Below are 21,689 nucleotides of genomic sequence, written 5' to 3'. Positions count from 1 at the left end.
CCATGTGTCGTTCACTGGGTGTTTGATTAAATGCCTGAGAGACGTATAGCTACTGCTCTGATGGTTTAAACAATGAAGCCTGAAATTGGCTGCACGCATCAATGAAGATACAAATTGCAAATAATTAACTAGGGTAAAATATCTGGGATCATTCATGTGTTTCACTTATTCATTTGTTGCCTAAGAGACCCTTGATCATTTATGATATTTTTTCAATATTTCACTTCTCTATCTTGACCAAGACCTATTTAGAATAGCATTTGTGGATTTTACTCAAGTAAATCTTATTGTGTTGGGTTGTATCATATGGTTTATGATGGAGAGTATATGCCAGGTTTAAAGTCTTGGTGCCAGGATCTTGCTCTTTGATAACAAAAGGCCAGTATGACTATGTTACTATGTCTTGCCTGTTTTTCCAATGATGAAAGTTTTGAAATTATGAGATTTTTATTAAATATTTGGCAAATTTTGGAACCAGATTCACACATATGATTTGTTGGGAATAATGTTTTTGTCACAATGAGTATGATTATTGCTTTCATATTGAAGGATTCCTGAAGTAACTCGGTATTAATATCCCAACCATTTTATTGTTAGGGCTTTGTCCTTGATGATATTGGCTCCATTCTTGAGGGTGGAAAAGTTATAACAACCAAATGATATTGTCCTTGAACTTCACTTAGTTGTTTATCTTCCTTTTTCTTTTTTTTCTTTTTTTTGGTGATCTCTTTGGGGCTTTGCATAAGCATAAGTTTGTCCTCAAGATCCCTCCCCTAGTACTTGCGTTTTGCAGTTTCTCTTAAATAGAAAAGTGGATAAAATCTTCCCTGCCTATAATTTGGGTTTTTAGGGAGATTTGTCTCTAAATCTTTCAACTAAGTCTTATTCATTTGGAATTTCAACTGTTTGGCCCTTCACAAAGGAAATTGAATCTCTCTATTCGTAATACAATCTTAATTGCATTAGCTAAGAAGTTGATTATGACACCCTTTAATAAATTTTAAGTGTATGTGTTTTGTGTGTGGCAGGGCACAGGTTGTAGGATGGCCACCAATCTGTTCCAAGTAAACACTTTCACACTCCTTTATGTGATAAAATTGCAGGCTGTGAGAAAATTGTAGAGAATTCTATTAACCTTCCCTGAAGTACTCTTGGCAGCAAGTAGAGCTGCCACTGCTGCCAAATTGTAATCTTACCTATTTGTTTTGGCTCCAAGATTTAATTATGTATGCAAAGCCAGCTCGAATAATCACAAGTAATCTATTCTAGTTAATAATGAGAAGGTTTACTATTAAATTGATTTATATATATATATATATAGGATTATATATTATAAATTAATTTCCAATAGATGGGCCTTAGTATTTGATATTTTTTTCACAGGTCTAACTCCTTCTATGGTACAAGAAGCTTTGTCTAACTTAATTGCATTTTGTGTGTTTTGATTCTATTTGAATCAGCGTTCTCTACATCAGAATTGTGTTGGTGTGGTTAAATTCTCATGATACAAACCTACAGGGAAAGTGGCAAGTGACACACCTCTTATCTATAACCTTTTCCTGTCCAGTTTTATTAATCATTTTCTGATGAAGGGTAACGGTTAGTTTAGGTGCACACGGCTTATAAATGATTTGTGTTAAAATTTCATTCAAACTTGGCATTTGGTAGTATATAATTGTAGTAGAATGTAGTATAAAAAATTATTGGTTTATGTAACCTGGGGTTCTTATGATTTTAAAAACTGTTTGTTGCAGGGAATGCAGCTATCTGAAGTGATCAGATTGAAGACTGAAAAATGTAATGTATATAACTACTTTGAGAGGCATGACATTGAATTCACACCAATGAGAAAAAAGTGTAATTACTAGACTATTGGACACTAATGGAAGGTTGAAGAATGAAGCTAAAATGCATAAGAGAATCCCTAAGTGGCTTTGGTGATTATTAGTGGTTTCTTAAATCAATAGTGAGATTGTGATAGCCTTTTGTATGGGGTCCAAGTGTTAACATTGAAAGTCATCTTTATTTGCAGTGACTAAATATGTAGGAGTACTAAAAAAAAAAAGGATTTGTAATGTAATGTATCTATATGTGAAAATTAGATGTAATGTAATATAAAAATATTCACAACTATGTAATGTTCAACTTATGAAATTAATGGCAATATATTTTCTCAAGTTTAGTAATTATATGTTGTCATGCTCAGATTTGTATTTTCTTTTAAAAAAGAGCTTTTGGAACTTTTTGGAGCCAAATATCCTTAGATTTTATAGTTCATATAAATATAAATAACTGGTGTGATCAAATATTGTTCTGCATCATTTACATTAAACACTATTGAGTATTGATGCTATTACAAAAATGTATATTGCAACCTTTGCTCCCTCTTCATGCCCACAAACGCCCTTTTAATCTTCTCTTCACGCACGATTGAACATGTTGATATTGTTATTGATATTCAATAGAATCAATACCATGTCATTTGAGGGTGGAACATCCCTTAATCGATGCCCTTAGACATCCATTAATAGAACCCAAAAATAACAATAAAGGTTTAAAAATAAATGATTACCCTAGAATCAATTCTTTAGAAATAGCAACTAGAAGAAAGTATCATCTTAATTGCAAAGGCATCTCAATCTTCATCCATCATAAAATATCAGACAAAAAAATAAAAATGTATATACTATAAAGCTTTACTCTTAGCTTCTTACAATAAAACGAAGTTCAATGGAAATCAATCGGTATTCTTATGCAATAACTTTAAGCCCTTCAAATGACAACCATCCATCCCAATAAGTGGCCTACAACCTGCTAAGAATCCCCTTTTGTAAGCATCAAGACAAACATACATTCTCTCAAACACATCATTTGCAGTTTGTATTTTCACTGTGCTACCCACATTCCACTTCCAAATAGCAGATGCATAGTCCCAAAGTCTCTCATATTGTTTCTTCTCAGCACCATGTATCATCTTGAAGGCCATTCTCTTAGCCTTATAACATTGGTCCAAAGTCACATCAACTTCATGGTCCCTAAACACTGCACCCTTCAATGCATTTGCTGTCCAAGTATGATCATCTCTAAAGAATGGCAAATATTTATTGGCTAGCCACCTTAAAGAAATCTTACTATTCTTATGATCCTTGCAACACGTATGTATGCTCTTAAAACTTTTGATTTGAAAGGCATCTCCCATTTGCGTTTGGGATGCATTCATCTTCCAACCACATTTTTTTTTACATATAGCTGTCACTCTCCACTTATCATTGTGCTTATACTCAAAATCATGTTTTTCTTTAATACACCACTCCTTTAGTGCCTCCTTGAAGACTACATGTGATGCAAATTTTTGATCCTTCACTAACTGTACATTCTCCATGCTAATGCGCTAGTTAAACTCAGGGAACCTAGGCCTTGAATTCCCTTCATCATTAGATGACCCTTCTACACTCCTTAACTCATCACTATCCCCATGATCTGAGTCTCCTTCACCATTTGAAACTCCCTCAAGCTGCTTGCCCCCAATTGCTTTATTGATTCCATCATCCTCCATACCAAAATCTTCATTTATATCATCATCAGATTCAGAAAAATCACTCAAATTGTAATCTTCATCATCCTCAACATCAATTGGAACATTAACAATTTCAGATTGGCCATCAGCCTCAATAGAATCATATTGGGATTGAGGGGCTTGTACATTTGGCATAGAAGGTGAATTTCCAGGGAGTGACAATGGATATTCATCCATGGCTACAATACAAAATTAACAAGAACGTTAATAGAAGAGCTAGAGAAAAAAAAAAATATATATATATATATATATATATAAAGAGAGAGAGAGAGAGAATAGTGGGGGAAAAAAAAAACAATTTGCACATGCACATGTGTGTGATTGTTGCTAATTCAATTCACATAATTCAAAATATTACAATATGCACGGTTGCTACTAATCAATATCATTGTTTACCATTTATAAATGGATTATGCACATGATCAATGATACTAGTTTCCACGGTGGTGGCTTAGCATGACCCACAAAATGCTAAATTAAAGACAGCTGCTACCCCAAAGTTTCTAAAATACAAAAAAGACAGCTGCCCCAAAATGAATTGTCCTCTTAATGTATGCACTCTCCACCAAATGACAATGAATCGCTTTAAAATCCACTCTTAAAGGCAACTATCCCAAAAAGAATTGTCCTAGGCTCAAGAAGAGTGGGGAATGCTACTAGCCTTCCAATTATGACATCTGAAATTTGTGCGAGGTTATAAAAACAATGAATCAGAAAGAAATTAATAAGCAAAGTAAACAAACCAATGTTTGAGCATGCTAGCTGTTTTAGACAAGAAATTCCAGGAGCATGAAGCAGTTTCAGATCAACAGAACTCAGAACACAACCAGCAGTGATAGGCAGATAATTCACTGGCAAGCACCTCTCTTGGCTCTTTCAAAATTAACTGTGATGCTACACATCTAGATTAACACTTCTGTGCTGCTATGGTGATATGAGATGGGATGGACATGTAGGTGTCAATGTTTACTATCAGAGGCAATGAACATAAGATGGGCATGTCAATGGCTCAATTGCTGAAGTTAAGAAAGCTAGCAGTGGAATCTGCATTGGTGCACTCAGCAAAGCCACAAACAGGGAATTTCAGGCTTCATTGTTTAAACCATCAGAGCAGTAGCTATACGTCTCTCAGGCATTTAATCAAACACCCAGTGAATGACACATGGAGATAAAAAAAAAAGAAAAGAAAAAAGAATCTCACAGAGACCCAACCCAAAAATTAAAACAAACAAATAAGTCTTACTATAGAAATTCTCACATGGAGATAGAAAACAAGTTCTTTGTGGATTTAAATAGCAATACGTAAGAGGGGAAAAACAAACATACCAGGTGGTACAACACCAAACCAAGCTCACAGAGACCCAACCCAAAAATTAAACCAAACCAATAATTTCTATTATAGAAATTCGTACATGGAGATTAAAAAAAAAAAGTTCATTGTGGATTTAAACTCAAGGAAAGAAAAAAAAAAAACACATACCAAGATAGAACAGTGCGGCGGAACCACCAAGGCACCGCCGGGACAAGGGCGGTGAGACAGCAGGGGAAAGCTCACAGTGGCTCTGAATTGACCGCCTAAGCTCTTTCACCATCGGACCTGGTTCTCTTCCTTCCTCTTTTTATTGGGTTTTGGACTTTTGTGTGATTAATTTTGTTTTTAAAAGTCACGTGAGTACCACGTGCTTAATCCGTTAGTGTTTTAACGTGAGACTAATTGAAGTATTGATTTGACAGTTTTGAATAGTTTAAGGAGTAAATTGACCAATATAAAAGTTGAGGGGGTCTTTTGGCCAGTAATTGAAAGTTTAGGGGGTGTATGGGCATTTTTCCCTATATATGAGATGAGTTGTGAAGGTTGTTGTAAAATTTATTAGTTTTGGTAATTAATTCAGAAAACTGAGAATATTTAATACAATTGGAAGAAAAGTATATGGGAAGCTACACTACTCTGTTACCTTACATAAAAATTATGTAACTCACATTTTCCCAGATTTTTTTTATTGTCTCTAATTTTTTTAAATAATTTTTATGGTTTTTGACAAATGACTGAAAGTTATAAAAATTTGGAAAAGTTAAGAGAAAATTATGAGACGCAACATTAATCTATCCTTAAACACAAAGATCATGAGAACCAAAATTTTCATATATATATATATATAAAACATGATTTCTTGTTTGGGTTTCATCATTTTGTATACTAAAATATCCTTACTCAAATTCTTAAACTCTTTAAAATACCCTTATCTTTTAGTTAAATAATTTTAAATTTAAAAATACAAACCGGTTAAAAAAGTAATTTACTATTTTTAAAAAAGTTCCTAGGATTTAAGTCTTTCAAACTTTTATCAATTCTCACATAAATAAAGATCCTGAAAATTATAACACTATTTCTATCTCATTTTTAAAAATTAATTCACTAAATCCAAAATAAAAGATAAAAAAGAGTCTAATCACACGTGCAAATCACGTGTGACGAGTCTTGTGTGTGAGTGTGTATTGGTTTTGATAAATGACTAAAAATGTTGAAAAAAATGATAATAATCTAGAAAAAATTATGGAATGCCACATTAGTTTGTTCCTACACATAGAAAGTAAGAAATTCCTATTTTCCACATTTTTGGTTGCACTTTAATATTTTTAGTGAGTTTAGAGGCATAAAAGGGATTATTAGAAAATCATTGAATTAAATTTATTGTTGAAAAATTTTCAAAATAACATGCCAGAAGTTAAATAAAAATTATATGTTATTGAAACCTAGTTTCACATCATGTCATATCATATACTATATAATAAAAGTTGAGCATAGAAGTCATGGTTGCGCTAGGTAGTTTCACCAAATTACAATATTATTTCAACTTATTTGTTCTTATCAATTTTTTTTAGATAAAATAACAACGTGTTTTAACAAAACATGCAACATGCATTTAAGTTTCAATTGATAGAGATGCCAACTTATTTGTTTTTATCAATTTCTTTAGATAAAATAACAATAAGTGTTTTAACAAAACATTCAATATGCATCTAAGTTTCAATTGATAGAGACAACAACTTATTTATTCTTATCAATTTCTTTATGCAACATGCCCCAACTCCAACTAAAAATCTATTATCAAAATTTCAATATATATATATATATATATATATATTTACTAATGGTATTTCCATAGAATTTCTCTTGCACCCCACGTTTTTGTTTTGTTTGTTTGTTTGTTTTTTTTTTTTTTTTTTTTTTTTTTTTTTTTTGTTTTTTTTGAGTTGAAACTTACACATATGTATTTGTATTAGAATGATATACATGTTGTATAGATTCATAAGAGTTGATAAATTTATATGATATTCTCTCTCTCTTTGGAATAATTTTTTTTCCTAATGAACAACTACTCTCTTTAATTATTAAATTAATTTTTTTTACTAATTATTAGGATATATTTCCTCAAATTAAGGGGTAAAATTAATAATAGTTTAATTTCGTAAAACTTTATCATTTAAATTCTATTCGAACTAAAAGTTTATTGTAAAAAAAATTTAACTACCTTCCCTAGAAAAAATAAAATAAAAATAAATAAATTTTAAAATAAAATCCAAAATCCCACACAACACCTCATGTTCCCCCCCCCCTCAAGTTGCATCTTACATTTTATTAATTATTTAAAAAATTATTCCATTAATTGTTAGGATATATTTTCTTGAATCAAGGGATGAGATTTAGTTATAATTTAATTTAGCTAAAACTTTATCATCTAAGTTTCAGAAATTTAAATCCTACTCCAACTTAAAATCTATTATCAAAATTTAAAAACTTATACATATTCACCAATGGTCTTTCCATAAAATCCTTCTTGCACCCCATGTTTTTGTTTTTTTTTTCAAGTTGCAACTTACTCATATGTATTTTGTATATGATAATTTTGATTAAATAAATTTCATGTATGGATATTATGTTAAAAGTAGTCTACCATAAAGAAGCAAAACAAAGGACACCCATTTAAGTTCTTGGTTTCTCTTAGGTACGTTTTTTATAATAATAATTAATCATTTAGTTAGAAATGAGTTCTTATTTCTTAAAAAAAAAATATATATATATATATATATATATATATAAAGAAAATTCATGATTAATAACAAAGTAATTTACTTATATAGTGCATTTTGATAGGCCAAAAATCAATTGACCCCTTGTGATGAATTAATTGATTAATTAGTCAAGATTATTAATTAATCAGATTAACATGCAAACACGTGGTAGCATAACAAATCACCAATAAACTAAGTATGCAGCGAAAAATAAATTAACACGGTGATTTGTTTACGAATGGAGAAAACCAACACAGCAAAAACCTCACCGGGTGATTTTAAGGTCACTACTCCCGAAATTCCACTATTATTACAACAAACGGTTACAAGTAAAGGAATCTCAATACCTTATACCAACTTACAGTTGAACTCTTACCCCAATACCTAATTGGACTTGTTCTGTAGTGATAACTTCTCCTTTTGATACATGGCTCACAGTATGTGACTGACCAATTGTGCGGATCCTAGTATGCGACTTCAACCACCAACTAGAGAAGATTGTTGGCTGCAAAGTTCTTCAGTTTATCTCAACGATGAAGATCAAGAAGATGCTTGGTCACAAAACCTTACGGTGCACAAATACAGCAACTTCTTCACAAGAATGATGAATTAGGGCAAATTTTGTCTCCGGTCACAATTTGCTTGAACAAACTTTGCTCAACACTTGTATAACTTGTGAACACTTTATATGCCTAGGGTTGTAAGAAAAGAAAGCCCAAACACATAATCACAGATTGGAGTCAAAACAGAACTGGAATTCTGTTTTTTATAAACCTTGACAGATACCCTATTTGTCGAGCTGCTATCGAGCCACGAGCTTCAACGACTCTGCAGGTCTTGATAGATAGCTAGTTGTCGAGCTAGCTGTTGAGTTTTAATGAACAACACTTCTTCAGCTTGTTTCTTGGACAGACTTGCATGGCTTTAACACTTGATCTTGAAATACAGTTTCTTGAAGTATTAAACACATCCTAGATCTATCCAATTACAAATAAAGTGCGTTTTGTCAAAGGATTAGCCAATTACATAAAATAGTGACATATGTTCCTAACAAATGAATCACATATGTCTTAACAATCTTCTTCTTTGGCAATCCATGACAAAACCACAACAAACAAATGAACATATGAGAGAAGTCATAAATCACTCAACTCATATTCACTTGTTGAATACAATAAAATCTATCATAACACAAACTCTTGAAAAACTTTGCAAGAAGAGAGTTTATGGCAAGTAGACTTTGACAACCTGTATTTCTAAAACACTTTAAACAAAACTCATCAAGGCATCTTTGTGTGAAACAGAAATAATAGATTACATACAAGTAATAAGAACCATGTGTATAAAGAAAGAAAAAAAACAACACATGCAAGGGTAGGTGAAAGAAACATACATCATCATAGAAAGAAAATAAGTACAATATATGTCAATAACGGTCACAAGACCCATGTACCAGAATAAATGTATCTAAAAAAGAGAAAAGAAAAAGATACATGTAATCCTCACTACATCCCTCAAAAATATCAACACTGCCCCTAACAAAAATGCCATATACTAACTCTCTCCCTAAGAATGACTACTCTCATATCCAAAACTACTCTCCCTTTTTATCACGAGTGATAAAGGGTAAGAGTGTCAAATAGACATCTCATCGGTAGAGCTAACATCTCCATCATCATCATCATCAGATGCATCATCGTCATCACCATCATCATCATCCTCATCCTCAAAATTAGAAGCCACTAGAGGAGGTGGAGGAGAAGTCTCAGGAGCAAAGCCACCCATAATCGCCTGCCGCCATGCAAGACGACTGACACAAACGTTCACCTAATACAACTCTGTAGAGAGTGTATCAAGGCGAGCATCCATGCGCTGCAGTTGCGTCATGATGTCTACAAGTGCCATATCACTCATAGAAGAAAAGGGAGCGGTTGTGGATGGAGCAGAACGAGATGGAGCCGAATGGGAGGGAGGAGCTACTGAATCCGACTGTCGTGACCTAAATTGTGCCTTGCTACATTTAATGGTAGTGGCGTCTATGGCACACATGATAGAAAAATGGTTGGAAGAGGGAAAAGGAACAGAAAAATGGCATAAAATATGCGTGATAGCTGAAGGGAAAATGAGCTTATCACGGTTAGCCATATCCCTATACACATCTATATGAGAAAGAATGAAAGGTGAAGGAAAATCAATAGTAAGATGTTCAAGAAGAGACAACAAAAATCGAGCACAATGCTCTGTGATAGAGTTGTAGTGAGAGAGTGGGTGCAAAACAAAAGTCATCACTATATTTATGAATCTAGGACCTTTAGCAAAGGCCTTACATGGTGTAAGTTGACGATCACCCCAATCAGAAGGGCGCTTGCAGAAAGCATAAATCATTTCGTCTTTGGACACATTCCTCAGATGCTCACATTTGGGGTAGTTAGGATGCTCTACCCTCGGAACACGAAGCACATCCATAACAAGCTGCGGTGTGACAACAATGCACGTACCTCGAACGCGAGTATGAAAGAGAGGTACTGAATAATCAAATCCATGCATGTTGGAGTAAAACTCTTGAAACAACACGAATGGACATGTGACCGGGACGTCACATAGTGACTCCCAACCCTGACTGTGAATGACATCGAGTAAGTCAGTGTCGGCGAAGTCTGCCAAAATGACTCAGCATTCCGAATGAACACCTCGTTGAGAAAAGTTCTCTAAGATGTCCTTTCGGGCATCCTCATCACGGAACCAAATATGAGAAGGAGTAAGATCAAAAGACGAAGACAATGCCCTGGAACGAAGAGGGTTTTGGAACGGAGCTGACTTACGCTTAGGTGTCATAGACACGACTAACGTAAACAGAAAAGAGAGGGAGAGAAAGAGACAATCAGAAAAGTCCCAACACATTTCAAATATAGCAAGTATATTGAAAAAGGAATACGTATGCATGAGGAATGCATAAACATGTGACATGCAAAAGAAATTGCATCATGGGCTTAGCCCAATCCAATCCTACCAGCACACAATCAATTTGTACACATCTAAATGCATGATAATACTGTTATAATGTTTATGTGATGCAATGCATGAGATTTTAAACTTATTTAAGCAAAAAACCATCCCAAAATTTCAACAATAACTCATCAATTTTGAAAAACCCCAAAATTTTTCAAAAACCCCAAAACGTAGGTTTCAAAACATAAAAATGCATGTAAATGAGAGATTCGAAGCTTACCAAGTGAAGAAAAACTTGTAAAAGCTTGAAGAAACCTTGAGGAAGAAGTTTGGAGTGAGTGAGAGAGGTTTGGGAGGAGAGAACACGAAGCTATCGAGAGAGAAATCGAGAGAAATGAGAATTGGATTGCGCTGGACCTTTATATAGAAGGTCAGTAAATCTCGACAGATAGAGGTGTTGAGAGGTGTCGAGCCATCTGTCGAGGAAGGTGTCGAGAAAAACAACGTTGACAGATGCAGGTGTCTAGAAGGTGTCAAGGTACAAGGCAACGACATAAGAAAAGAAGCTCAATCGATCCATCAACTGTCGAGAGGCTATTAAGGATCCAAGAACTTTCTCGATCAATCCACCTAGCTGTTGAGGAAGTGTCGAGATTGCGATAAGAAACAGCTTAAAAGCTCAATAGATAACCAGGTGTCAAGATTGCTTAAAATCAGTTTTTCAAGAATGGAAAAATAAAGATATGAATGCAATCAAGCATGCGACTCAACCAAGGATCCAATCAACATTTTAAGCTCTCAAAATCATCTCTCAAGAACAATTTTAAGCACATAGATCCCAAACACACACACACACACACACACATACTAAACAAGTCTAACCAATTTTATATTTCAAAAATGTGTCAAGATAGTTTAGTGAGTATACATTAACACATGTAAACTTTGTGATGGCCAAAGCACATTGTACTTGCACATGTATCAGGAGTAGCAAAGAATATTGCGTGTTGTGTGTGAAAAACATCGCAAGATTGCATAAGTGTATACATGTTATGACGATTTGAGATATGAGAAGATCACTTTAACTCACACACAATCAAAACTGTTTGATGGGGACTATCACCTTCGAGGTACATCCTATAACTCTCACATCTCCTAGAATACAAGCTTGCAAAAGCATTTCGATCTTTTTTTCTTTTTATTTTTCTTTGCATATTTTTTTTAAGCAAATCATGCATGGGCATATAAGTGATAGAAAAGAAATACCCAATTATGTTAAGCTCTTGACCTTCCAATTTTGCTATATCGAAACACACAAATGTCATTTCATGATTGACGGGCAACAGTGGTGAGATGGTTATTTATGCCTTTCTCTTTAGATTTTCTAGTCATTCCCATCAAAAAGTATGATACGAGTGTTAAGTACAAGAGATCACTTAACCTTACTCATCACAAACACGAGCCACAAAAATCATTTGCTTAGTTGTGCATAGAGATGCTCATCTAAGCTACAAGAGATACAAAGTTTAGAAAATTTTGTTTCAATGGACATCCAAGGTACACAAGTACCAATGTACACATAACACACACTGTTTTTGTATTTTTCTAATTTTTCAATTTTTTTAAAATTTTTATATCAAAAACAAAATAAACAAAATTGAAAACAAACAAAAACATGTTAAACAAAGTAAAGCAAAAAAAACTAGACTGACTAAGAAAGAAAGCAAAACACACAAGTTAAGCAAAAACAAAAACACAATGAAAGAGAAGAAAGTGATAGAATAACTTGGAACCCTTTTCCTTCCACACCTTGTAAAAACATTTCCTTTGACTAAGCCCTTGAACCGGCGGTGGGAAAGAATTGAAACCGTTCAAATTCAAAAAGAACATGAGGGCTTTGAGAAGATCTCCTAGGGGAGCAAGAGAGGATTGAAACTTATTCTGGCTTCCAGATGCTATCATGCCGTTGCTGTGTTGAGTGGCTAATCACTTATAGCAATTTGGTCGAGTATGACCAACAACTCCACAATGATGACAAAGATGCTGCTTCTTTTGTTTAGGCTTTTGAGAGTTAGCCTTCTTAGCCCTAGAGTTTTTAGCTTCCTTCTTATCTTGCTTAGGGGGTGCTCCTAAGATAGATTTACCTTTGTCTATGTTTTCACTAGCTATATCGGTTTTAACATCATTGTTCTCAATAGCATTATTATTAGGAGGAACAAAAACAGTAATACTAGTAGAAGCAATATTAGAAGAAGAGAAACCATACCCTAAACCTGTTTGATCAGAAGCAGATTTCTGAAGACAAAGCATCTCATCAAGTTTTGCACTTGAAGTCCTCTCCAATTGAGCTCTGACTTGAAATAGCTTCACTTTAAACTCCTTGGTCTTCTCAGCTAAGGAATTGTTCTCGAACCTCAATGCTCCAATAGTCTGATTAGCTTCATCAAACTTTGTGGAAAGCTCTTCACGATTAAGTTCCATATCATTGAGCTTCTTGGTAGTCAACCTATAAAGTTTCTCATATTTCTCAGAAAGCTTGTATAATTTCTCATAGGCTGTATGGATATCATCTTGATCATCCATCTTCTCAAACTTGGACTCCACAAATTCTTCTTCTTCATCCACATCTTCAATAATCCCCTCAGTAGGATTGACAGTGGTAGTGAAGGCATTCAAGATTTCGTCATCCTCATTGTCGGAATCATCCTCAGGCTTAGTGTCGCTCAAAGTAGCGGCGAGTGCCTTACTCTTCCTAATGCTCTTGAGATATGTAGGACACTCCTGTTTCATGTGACCGAAGCATGCATTGAAAGTGTAAAAGCAATAAAATTCCAAGATCCACAAATAAGAGATGCTTTGTTGCAATTAGCACAAACAAGTGAAGATCCTAAAATAAAAAGTGAAGCTAATTGTTTAGCAACATATGAAATTGAAAACTTTGAGTTCTTATTGGGTATGACTATTTGGTACGACATATTATTTGCTGTCAATTTTGTTAGTAAAAACTTACAATTAAAAGACATGCACATTGATGTTGCTATAGATCAACTAAAAGGTCTCATTTCTTATTTTAAAGGATATAGAGAAAATGGATTTATATCTGCAATGAATGCATCTAATAAAAATTGCATTGGAAATGGAAATAGAACCTGTATTTTGTGAGAAACACATAATTCATAGAAAGAAACAATTTGATGAAAATGTTCATAATGAGACAACACGTTCTACTAAAAAATCTTTTAGAATTGATTATTTCTTATATATAGTAGATAAAGCAATTAGTTCAATTGAGAATAGATTTGAACAATTTCAAATATATGAAGATATTTTTGGTTTTCTATATAACTTCACAAAATTGAAATCACTAGATGATAATAGTTTACAAAAATACTGTCTTAAACTTGAATCTTTTCTCAAACATGATGTTTATTATGATATTGATGATTTAGATTTATTTCAAAGTTAAACGTTTTAAAAGAAATTTTACAAATAAAAGATTATACTCCAATTGACATACTAAATTATATAAAAAGATTAAATTCATTTCCAAATACATGCATTGCTTATAGGTTTTTACTAACAATACTTGTTACTATTGTTTTTGTAGAAAAAAGTTTTTCAAAATTAAAATTAATAAAATCATATTTAAGATCGATAATGTCCCAAGAAAGAATAAGTGAATTAGCTATATTATCGATTAAAAATGAGATGTTAGAAGAACTTGAATACAAAAATTTAATTAGTCAATTTACATCTCAAAAGGTGAGGAAACTAGATTTTAAATAAAATATATTATAATATAAAAATATTAAATAAATATTAATTTAATTAATACTTAAGTATAAAAAAGACTCCATTTTAGTTCTCACTTTAGGCCCAAAATGTATAGAGCGGCCCTGACTATTGAGCTCGTTTATGATTCTAAATAAAAGTTGCAAGGGAATGACTCTTGGAATACGTGACCCATCAAGAAGTTTGGACCATACAAAAGAGTTGACAAGGTTATCGAATTTGATGGTAGATAATTTAAGATTTCAAATGCAATTCCTCATAAGTAGAATAATCATCGCCACATTTCTACTATGATGATTTTAATGGTCTCTCCCTACAGAATTTTATTGTTAATATACTCAGTAAGCAATTTGGAATAGATATTGCAACTATCTTAGGGCTTGTGGGATAAGTATATCCCATTTAATCGGAACACAAAATAAATATCAAGCATTTATTTATCTTGCTTCGTCAAAGACATTTACATTTGCCATCAACGGAATGTTGGCTCGCATACTAGTCATAAATGCACTTATTAAAAATCTATAACCCTTGAGGAAATATTTTTATTGGTAGATGATCTCCGAAGACCTTAACCAGTTCCACCAAAAACACCTTTAAGCTTTTTAATCTGAGCTGTGTCAAGGAAAGTAGTCGCTGCTACCAATTCAGTAGGTAAATTGTTTCCAAACAAAGCATAGTCCAGAATTTGGAGACCTGGGTTTGAACTACTGAAGCTAACAAATCCAATAGCCACAGTCCCTCCCGTATTTATTTCGAAGTGAAGTAATCCTTGAGGGAAAACCATAATGTCACCCATCTTAAGGGATTTAAAGTAAACAGTGTTAGCTGAGGAAACAAACCCGGCAAGGATTGTTCCTTCCGCAACAAATAAGATTTCTGAAGCTCCAGGATGTGTGTGAAATGGCACAACTCCGCCAGGTGCCACGTCTAAACGACCAAAAGAAATTCCAAGGCCATTGACACCAGGAAATTGCGCAGCGAATGCTGGAGTCAACGCGGCTTTAAAAAGATTTGAGGTGTTACCAGGATTGCCTAGGCCAGAGAAAACAAAATCATTCACTGTGACCTTTGAAGGGTCCTTGCAAGAGTAGCCTGCAGGGCCTTGAGGAGCCGTGAGGTCAGCGACACAGAAGTCTTGCACAGCAGCATGGGAGCTGCTGAAGAGACAGAAAATGAAGAATAAGGGAAGCATCATCCTCACAAATATTAGATAAGCCTATGTTTATTTTTAGCTTTTAGAGTGTGTTTGAAGGAAGGTGGTCTTGATGTCAATTATATAGAACTTTGGATATATGGATATTTTTTTGGCGTAGCAATTCGTTGATTTGGATACGCCCATGCAGGACTTCAAGGGCAACTACAGGAAGAAACAAACAGATATTGAGCTAGCTGCAGCTGCGGCGCCACCTTAAGGCCAAGGTGGTCCTTAAGGCCAGGGTGGTCCCACCCTGACCTGAATTTTTTTTATTTTTTATTTTTTATTTATATATAATAATTTAAATTTTTTTATTTGTCTACCTTTCAAAAAAAAATTGGGAACACTCTCAGTTTTTTTTATACAAAAAAAATTAAATTTTGCTCTATAATTTGTTCTACATTTAGTGGATGAATGATTGCTTGGTTGTGTACATTGAAAAAGATATAGCTTGTAGTATTGATAATGAGACTATCATGCACTGATTTCAAAATATGAAAACTCGTAGAAGGCAATTGTAAATTTTATGTATTTGCATGTTTTTTTATTGTTGTTGTTGTTAATATATGAATTTCTCTTTTTATTAGATTATATAATTTATATTTCTTAAAAAATACTTTGAAAAAAATTCCTGGAGCCACCACTAACTAGCTATGTTCCATGTTTGTTGTTATCTTTTTCCACAAAACAACAAGATGTCCCTTTTTGTTCTAAATATCTTTCGCATTTACTATGGTACATGTTTTCTAAATTTCACTTCTTTTAGGTATTACTTTTAAAAATAATCTAAAATTTTAAAATGTTGAAAAATAAGTTGTACCAAATAACAGTTAATTATATGCATTATATAAAACATTTTTTCTGCAAAAAATATATATATCTTAATTATCGAAAGTGGAAAAATGTGATTGAGAAAAACTGATCACAGGACTAGGATTTTGGGGGTAAAATTAATTTAGATTCGTGATCATCGGAAACAAAGAAGCATGCAGGTTTGGATTAGTTTTTTGCTTAATTAATTAATTGGTGAAAATAGGCAAAAGTCCACTTACGCCTACTAAGAAAAAGTGCTAAACTAAATACACATATAGTCTCACTCTTAATCCCTCGCGCGGGAAGAAAATCATCTTTTCCACATGAAATGAATTAGCTGTGTGTATGTTTGTGTTTTACATAACAAAGCTCTAGCTTGCACGCAATAACTTTAATTGGAGTAAAGATAATTAATGTATTGTGGCAATGTAGCCAATTCATCAAATTGGAAATATCCTCAAAATTAATTTGCATTACTCTTCCTTCCTTACAATAGCTTAATTAATTAATGTCCGATTGGAGAAAATAAATAAAAATAAAAAGACTCCTCAGTACGTATTATTTGAAATACTACAGTATATAATTGACCCAAAGCATGTTATTTTATAGTCTATCGGATAAGATTAAGTAAGAACTTACTTAGTCAGGAAGTGAAGTCCGTAAGAAATTTCCATAAACGGTGGAGATAGGAGAAAATATCAAGTGTGGTCCACGAGCACGTGCTATAGGGTGCAAAAGACGGCATAAGAAGACATTTTGACAGCTAAAAAGGAGTCCTTCTGGCTTTGATGAACTGCAGCCATGCAGAATTTATGGGGATACTCTCTGCAGGAATGCCCCTTTTCCCACGGTAAGACTCTCTGCAGTGAATACTTAGGGTGGTTTGGTACGTAAATTTAAACATATGTTTTTAGTTTTTAAACAATATAACACATATTTTTACACATTTTTTCACCCACACATATTTTCAAAAAAACAGAAAATTGTTGTTTAAACATAAGTACCAAACGAGCCCTTAATTTCTAAGTTCTATCATTTTATGGTAATTTTCATAGAGGAATGGATCAACCTTATTTTTCGGATAAGAATTAGATACAGTATTTAAGTGTTGTTCCTTAGATTTTCATCTTAAAATTTTGTTTTATAACTTTTTTTTTCATGGGATGAATGCGTATTTTTTAATTAAATAGACACATGATTGAATTTTAATAAGAAAACCTAAAAACAGCATTTAAAGTACTGTAAATAAGTTTTGTTGTTATTTCTTTATACAATTGCAAAATTTTGGAATGAAAAGACTTTTTTATTATTATTATTATTATTATTATTATTGGATGTACCTTATGTTTGGTCATGGAAGATATATTATAGATTACTTTTTAAACTATGAGTCAATAACTACACTTTAATACTTGCTATAATTTGGTTTACAAAATTGTTTGTTAATTTGTTGAACCCGATTAGCAATATATGTTAGTAAGCACAGATAATGCCCGATTAGATTTATTTTTTCATAATTTTTTTATTTACTAAAAGCAGGTGAAAGTAAAATTTTACCTTAAAAAAAATGAAACTTTAAAAAACTGTATATAAATCAATAAGTAAATATACTAGCATTTGAAAACTAAATTGAACATGTTAATATATATAATTCAAAAGTTGAAGAGTAAGGGTGTTCCATTTGAAAATACTAAAAATGTCAATTAATTAAACTAAAAAGCTTTTGTCATCTATCTTAAGAGTGCTTAAAATAGCTTTTCCCAAGATTCTGATGTTTATGCTTTTAATTTTGATTTTGGTGACGGATGTAGGTAAATTTGACGCAGATTCAAAATTTATTGGACATTCAGAAGCCTCCTAGCTAGCTAGCTAATGCCTTTTCCTAGAATGGGTTTTGGCTCGAGCTAACAAGAAGTGGACCTTTTACCAACTTTATGGTTAGAGTTAGGGCACCACACCTATACACGGAATGATGAATAAGAATAGAAATATATATTCTAAAGAGAGAGGTAGTACGTGTTAGCGAAGCAAGAAGGAATTAAAAGTTTTCCTATTCTCACATTTGTAGTGAAGATAAGGTTGTGATTAGTGACTAATGGACCATACAGTATACGTACATCTCTAGGCTAGCAGCAGGAAAAGAAGATGCCAATGCACGATTTCTGTTCCTAGTTTTACCATCTTAGCTCCACCGTTGCATGCTATCTTAGGTTCCGGATCCTCTCCACTTCTATTTGAAATGGAGAGTGTCCAGTTAAGGGTTAGGATCTACCTAAAAACGATCAAAGGCCTATAACATTCCACCTCATTTAAAAGCTTTAACCTAACCAAATAGCAAATTCAAATTTTGTAACCAGAGTTAACTCTTGTCCAAAACCGAAAAAGCCACCCCAGGTTCCCAGCAAGGCAGCAACCATATCCTCAGGTTTAGATCCTTTCAATCTCAACCCCGAGTGCCCATCAGCCACCAACAACCAAAGTGATCAAACACTGATTTGTCTAGTTTCTTCCAGTATTTTATCAAACATTGATTTGGCTTGCTCTAAATTTTCAGTTTCATTATTCTTTTTCATTGATGGAATAATCACTACTTTTAATTCCATTTTTTGATGTCTCAAAACGTTAATAATACAGAATTAGGCAAAAAAGAAAACCAAAAAAATGGTTTCGCAGAAGTTGACTATATGTAAAGGATAAGGGATTTCGAATTTCTTTGTTAGTTACGCAGGGTGTTTATTGAATTAAGTTAGTTAGATTAGAGGTGACTAACCTCCCAGAACATAAGAAAAAAAAGACCATTTGCGATTTAATTTGCTTGCTTTATTATTCAAGTCTTACTACTTGAATACACTGCAATTTACAAGCTGATACAATCGAATAGAATAAAAGATAACTCAAATAAATGAAACAATCTAAATAACTTAACTGATCTCCCAAAAACTAGGAATCTTATTTGTTGAACTCCAATACTACTCTTATCAACTGTCCTTGAATTAAGGAACAAACTCAATCCATTACTCCATAGCTCATCCAAACAAAATAATAATAATAATAATAACAACGATGCTGGGTTGATGTCTATCCTTATCCTCACTTTCACTGTTCCCTTGCTTCACAACTCTGGATCATTCGATTGATTGCTTCACCCGTTTCTTAAATTACTAGACCACCATAAATTGTGCAGAACTTTGGGCTTTTCCTTTCCGACAAAACGCCTGTTTATCCTGTATTTACTCCTCAAGTTTCCAAATAAATTGTGTACAATATAAATTTTACAAAATAGCATGTAATCCCCTCACCACACCCCCCAAAAATATTTTAATATAATAATAATTATTTTATTAGCTATGTGTTTCGCACATCATAAAAAGAATTAACATTTTATAGAAGGATATCCTTCATATTTTATAAGGTAAAATATTATTTAAGTTCCTAAACTTTATCAAAAGCTTGTTTTTCATTTCTAAACTTTATTAAGAGTTATTTTTATAATTTATAAACAAAAATAAGGGATAAAAATATTTTTTTTAATAATTCTGAATGAAAGAAAAATCTTTCTTAAAGTTTTAAGGAAAGAAAGTAAAAAATTTCAATAATTTAAGGATGAAAAAAAAAACTTTTCAATAGTTTAAGAAATGAAAAACAAATTTTTTAAAGTTTATAGATGAAAAACAAACTTTTGATAAAATTTAGAGATCAAAATAATATTTTAACCCTATTTTTAAAGAAGCCTAGTGCATCTTGAAATAAAATAGAGAGTGAATATTAATTTTATTAGGGTAACTATTATTTTGGTCTTTAAACTTTACCAAAAGTATATTTTTCATCCCTAAGTTTTAATAGGTTCCTTTTTGGTCCTTAAGTTATTGAAAATTTCTTTTTTCGTCCCAAAACTATTGAAAATGTTTTACTTTATGTCCTTAAACCAAAAGTTTGTTTTTCGTTCCGAAATTATTGAAAAAAAGTTATTTTGTCATCTCTATTTTTGTCTCTAAACTACTAAAAAAAATTAATTAAAAAGTTTAAGGATGAAAACATAACTTTTTAAAGTTTATGGACAAAAAACAAATTTTTGATAAAGTTTAAATTCCAAAATAGTATTTTACATTTTTTTTCCTTTTTTTTTATGAGGCCAAATGGGCTCGTGAACTTTACCTATTTTTTATGAGGAATAAAGGAACAAGAATATTTTCTTTGAATGGACTTTTTTAGGTTAAAACCTTAACTCATTGCCTCATTAAAACATAATACATTATATATTCAAAATATTCAATACTCCTAAATTATAGCAACATGATACTCCCGCCGCTCACATTAATCGTGAGTTTCATCACAAATTTACTTAGTGAGACCCATTTTTAATTTGATAGGAGGGAGTACGGTTAGGATTAATAGTATAAAAATGCTCTAAAACTCAGCAATATAACTTAATCTTATAAGTAAAAGCATTTTATGAGAAAGTATTGGGATATCACAAAATGACATGATATTTTCATAATACTCTTGTTTTCAATTATGGTAGGTCCTGATATAATGTTTATTATTTTATTTTAACCTATGTATAAACTCTAAATTAGTGGAGAATCAAATTTTAGAATTAAATAAATAATGGAATGAAAAGTTAAAAACATTAATTGTTATATATGGGATTATGATGTCAGTCAAGCTAATGTTAATTTCTAGTGTTGATGTAGCAATTTATAAACATCCTCAAATAAAATTTTGAAAAACCTTCACGTACAGATCATATTGATAATAGTTCATTTGCAATGTGATCCTGAATTGTGTAAGAAATATGGGATTATGATGTTAATCATCTTGATAAAAATCAACTAGCCTACATTAAGCTTGGTCTATATAAACCTATTCAAACAAGCTACAAGTAGCTAGCTTTTCAATATTCGTGGTTTGCGTTTTTTTGCTTCATGTGGTTTGAATATTGACCGAGTAAAAATGTTGCTTTTTGTTTACAATGCTTTCACGTTATTTTATGATTTTCATGAATTCTTTTTTGGTTATGTTTGGGCCCCCTCAAATTTGATCTTGTGCTAATGGGCAGACTGAAATAATTTCTAGAACAGAATTGACAACCCCATAACATATCATAGGGATTTGTACTAATCGCTAAAAAACCGAGGCATATCACCCAATAGCAAACCAATTTTAGCTAGCAATATCAAATGATTTAAATTTCCTGTACGTTACAGACTTACAGTGCATAAAAAGCTCCATGCCATATCACTAACTAATGAAGATTTGTTTCAGAAATTTGTAGCGTACAATGCA

The 21,689-nt window shown here is 32.5% G+C and overlaps 1 protein-coding gene across 1 annotated transcript; it reads right to left on the bottom strand.

The window, feature by feature from the left end:
* Positions 1-14,800: 14,800 nt before the first annotated feature.
* LOC115969020 (auxin-binding protein ABP19a-like) lies at positions 14,801-15,637 on the bottom strand. The gene has a single exon (XM_031088579.1). It carries the CDS (start codon positions 15,588-15,590, stop codon positions 14,964-14,966), a length of 627 nt encoding a protein of 208 aa, XP_030944439.1. The 5' UTR covers positions 15,591-15,637; the 3' UTR covers positions 14,801-14,963.
* Between the last annotated feature and the right edge of the window lie 6,052 nt (positions 15,638-21,689).

This window comes from Quercus lobata, chromosome 11, assembly GCF_001633185.2.
Source record: "Quercus lobata isolate SW786 chromosome 11, ValleyOak3.0 Primary Assembly, whole genome shotgun sequence".
Classification (NCBI taxonomy): Eukaryota; Viridiplantae; Streptophyta; class Magnoliopsida; order Fagales; family Fagaceae; genus Quercus; species Quercus lobata.
The sequence above is the reverse complement of the archived record's forward strand: the minus strand, read 5'-3'. Positions and strand labels throughout refer to the sequence as shown.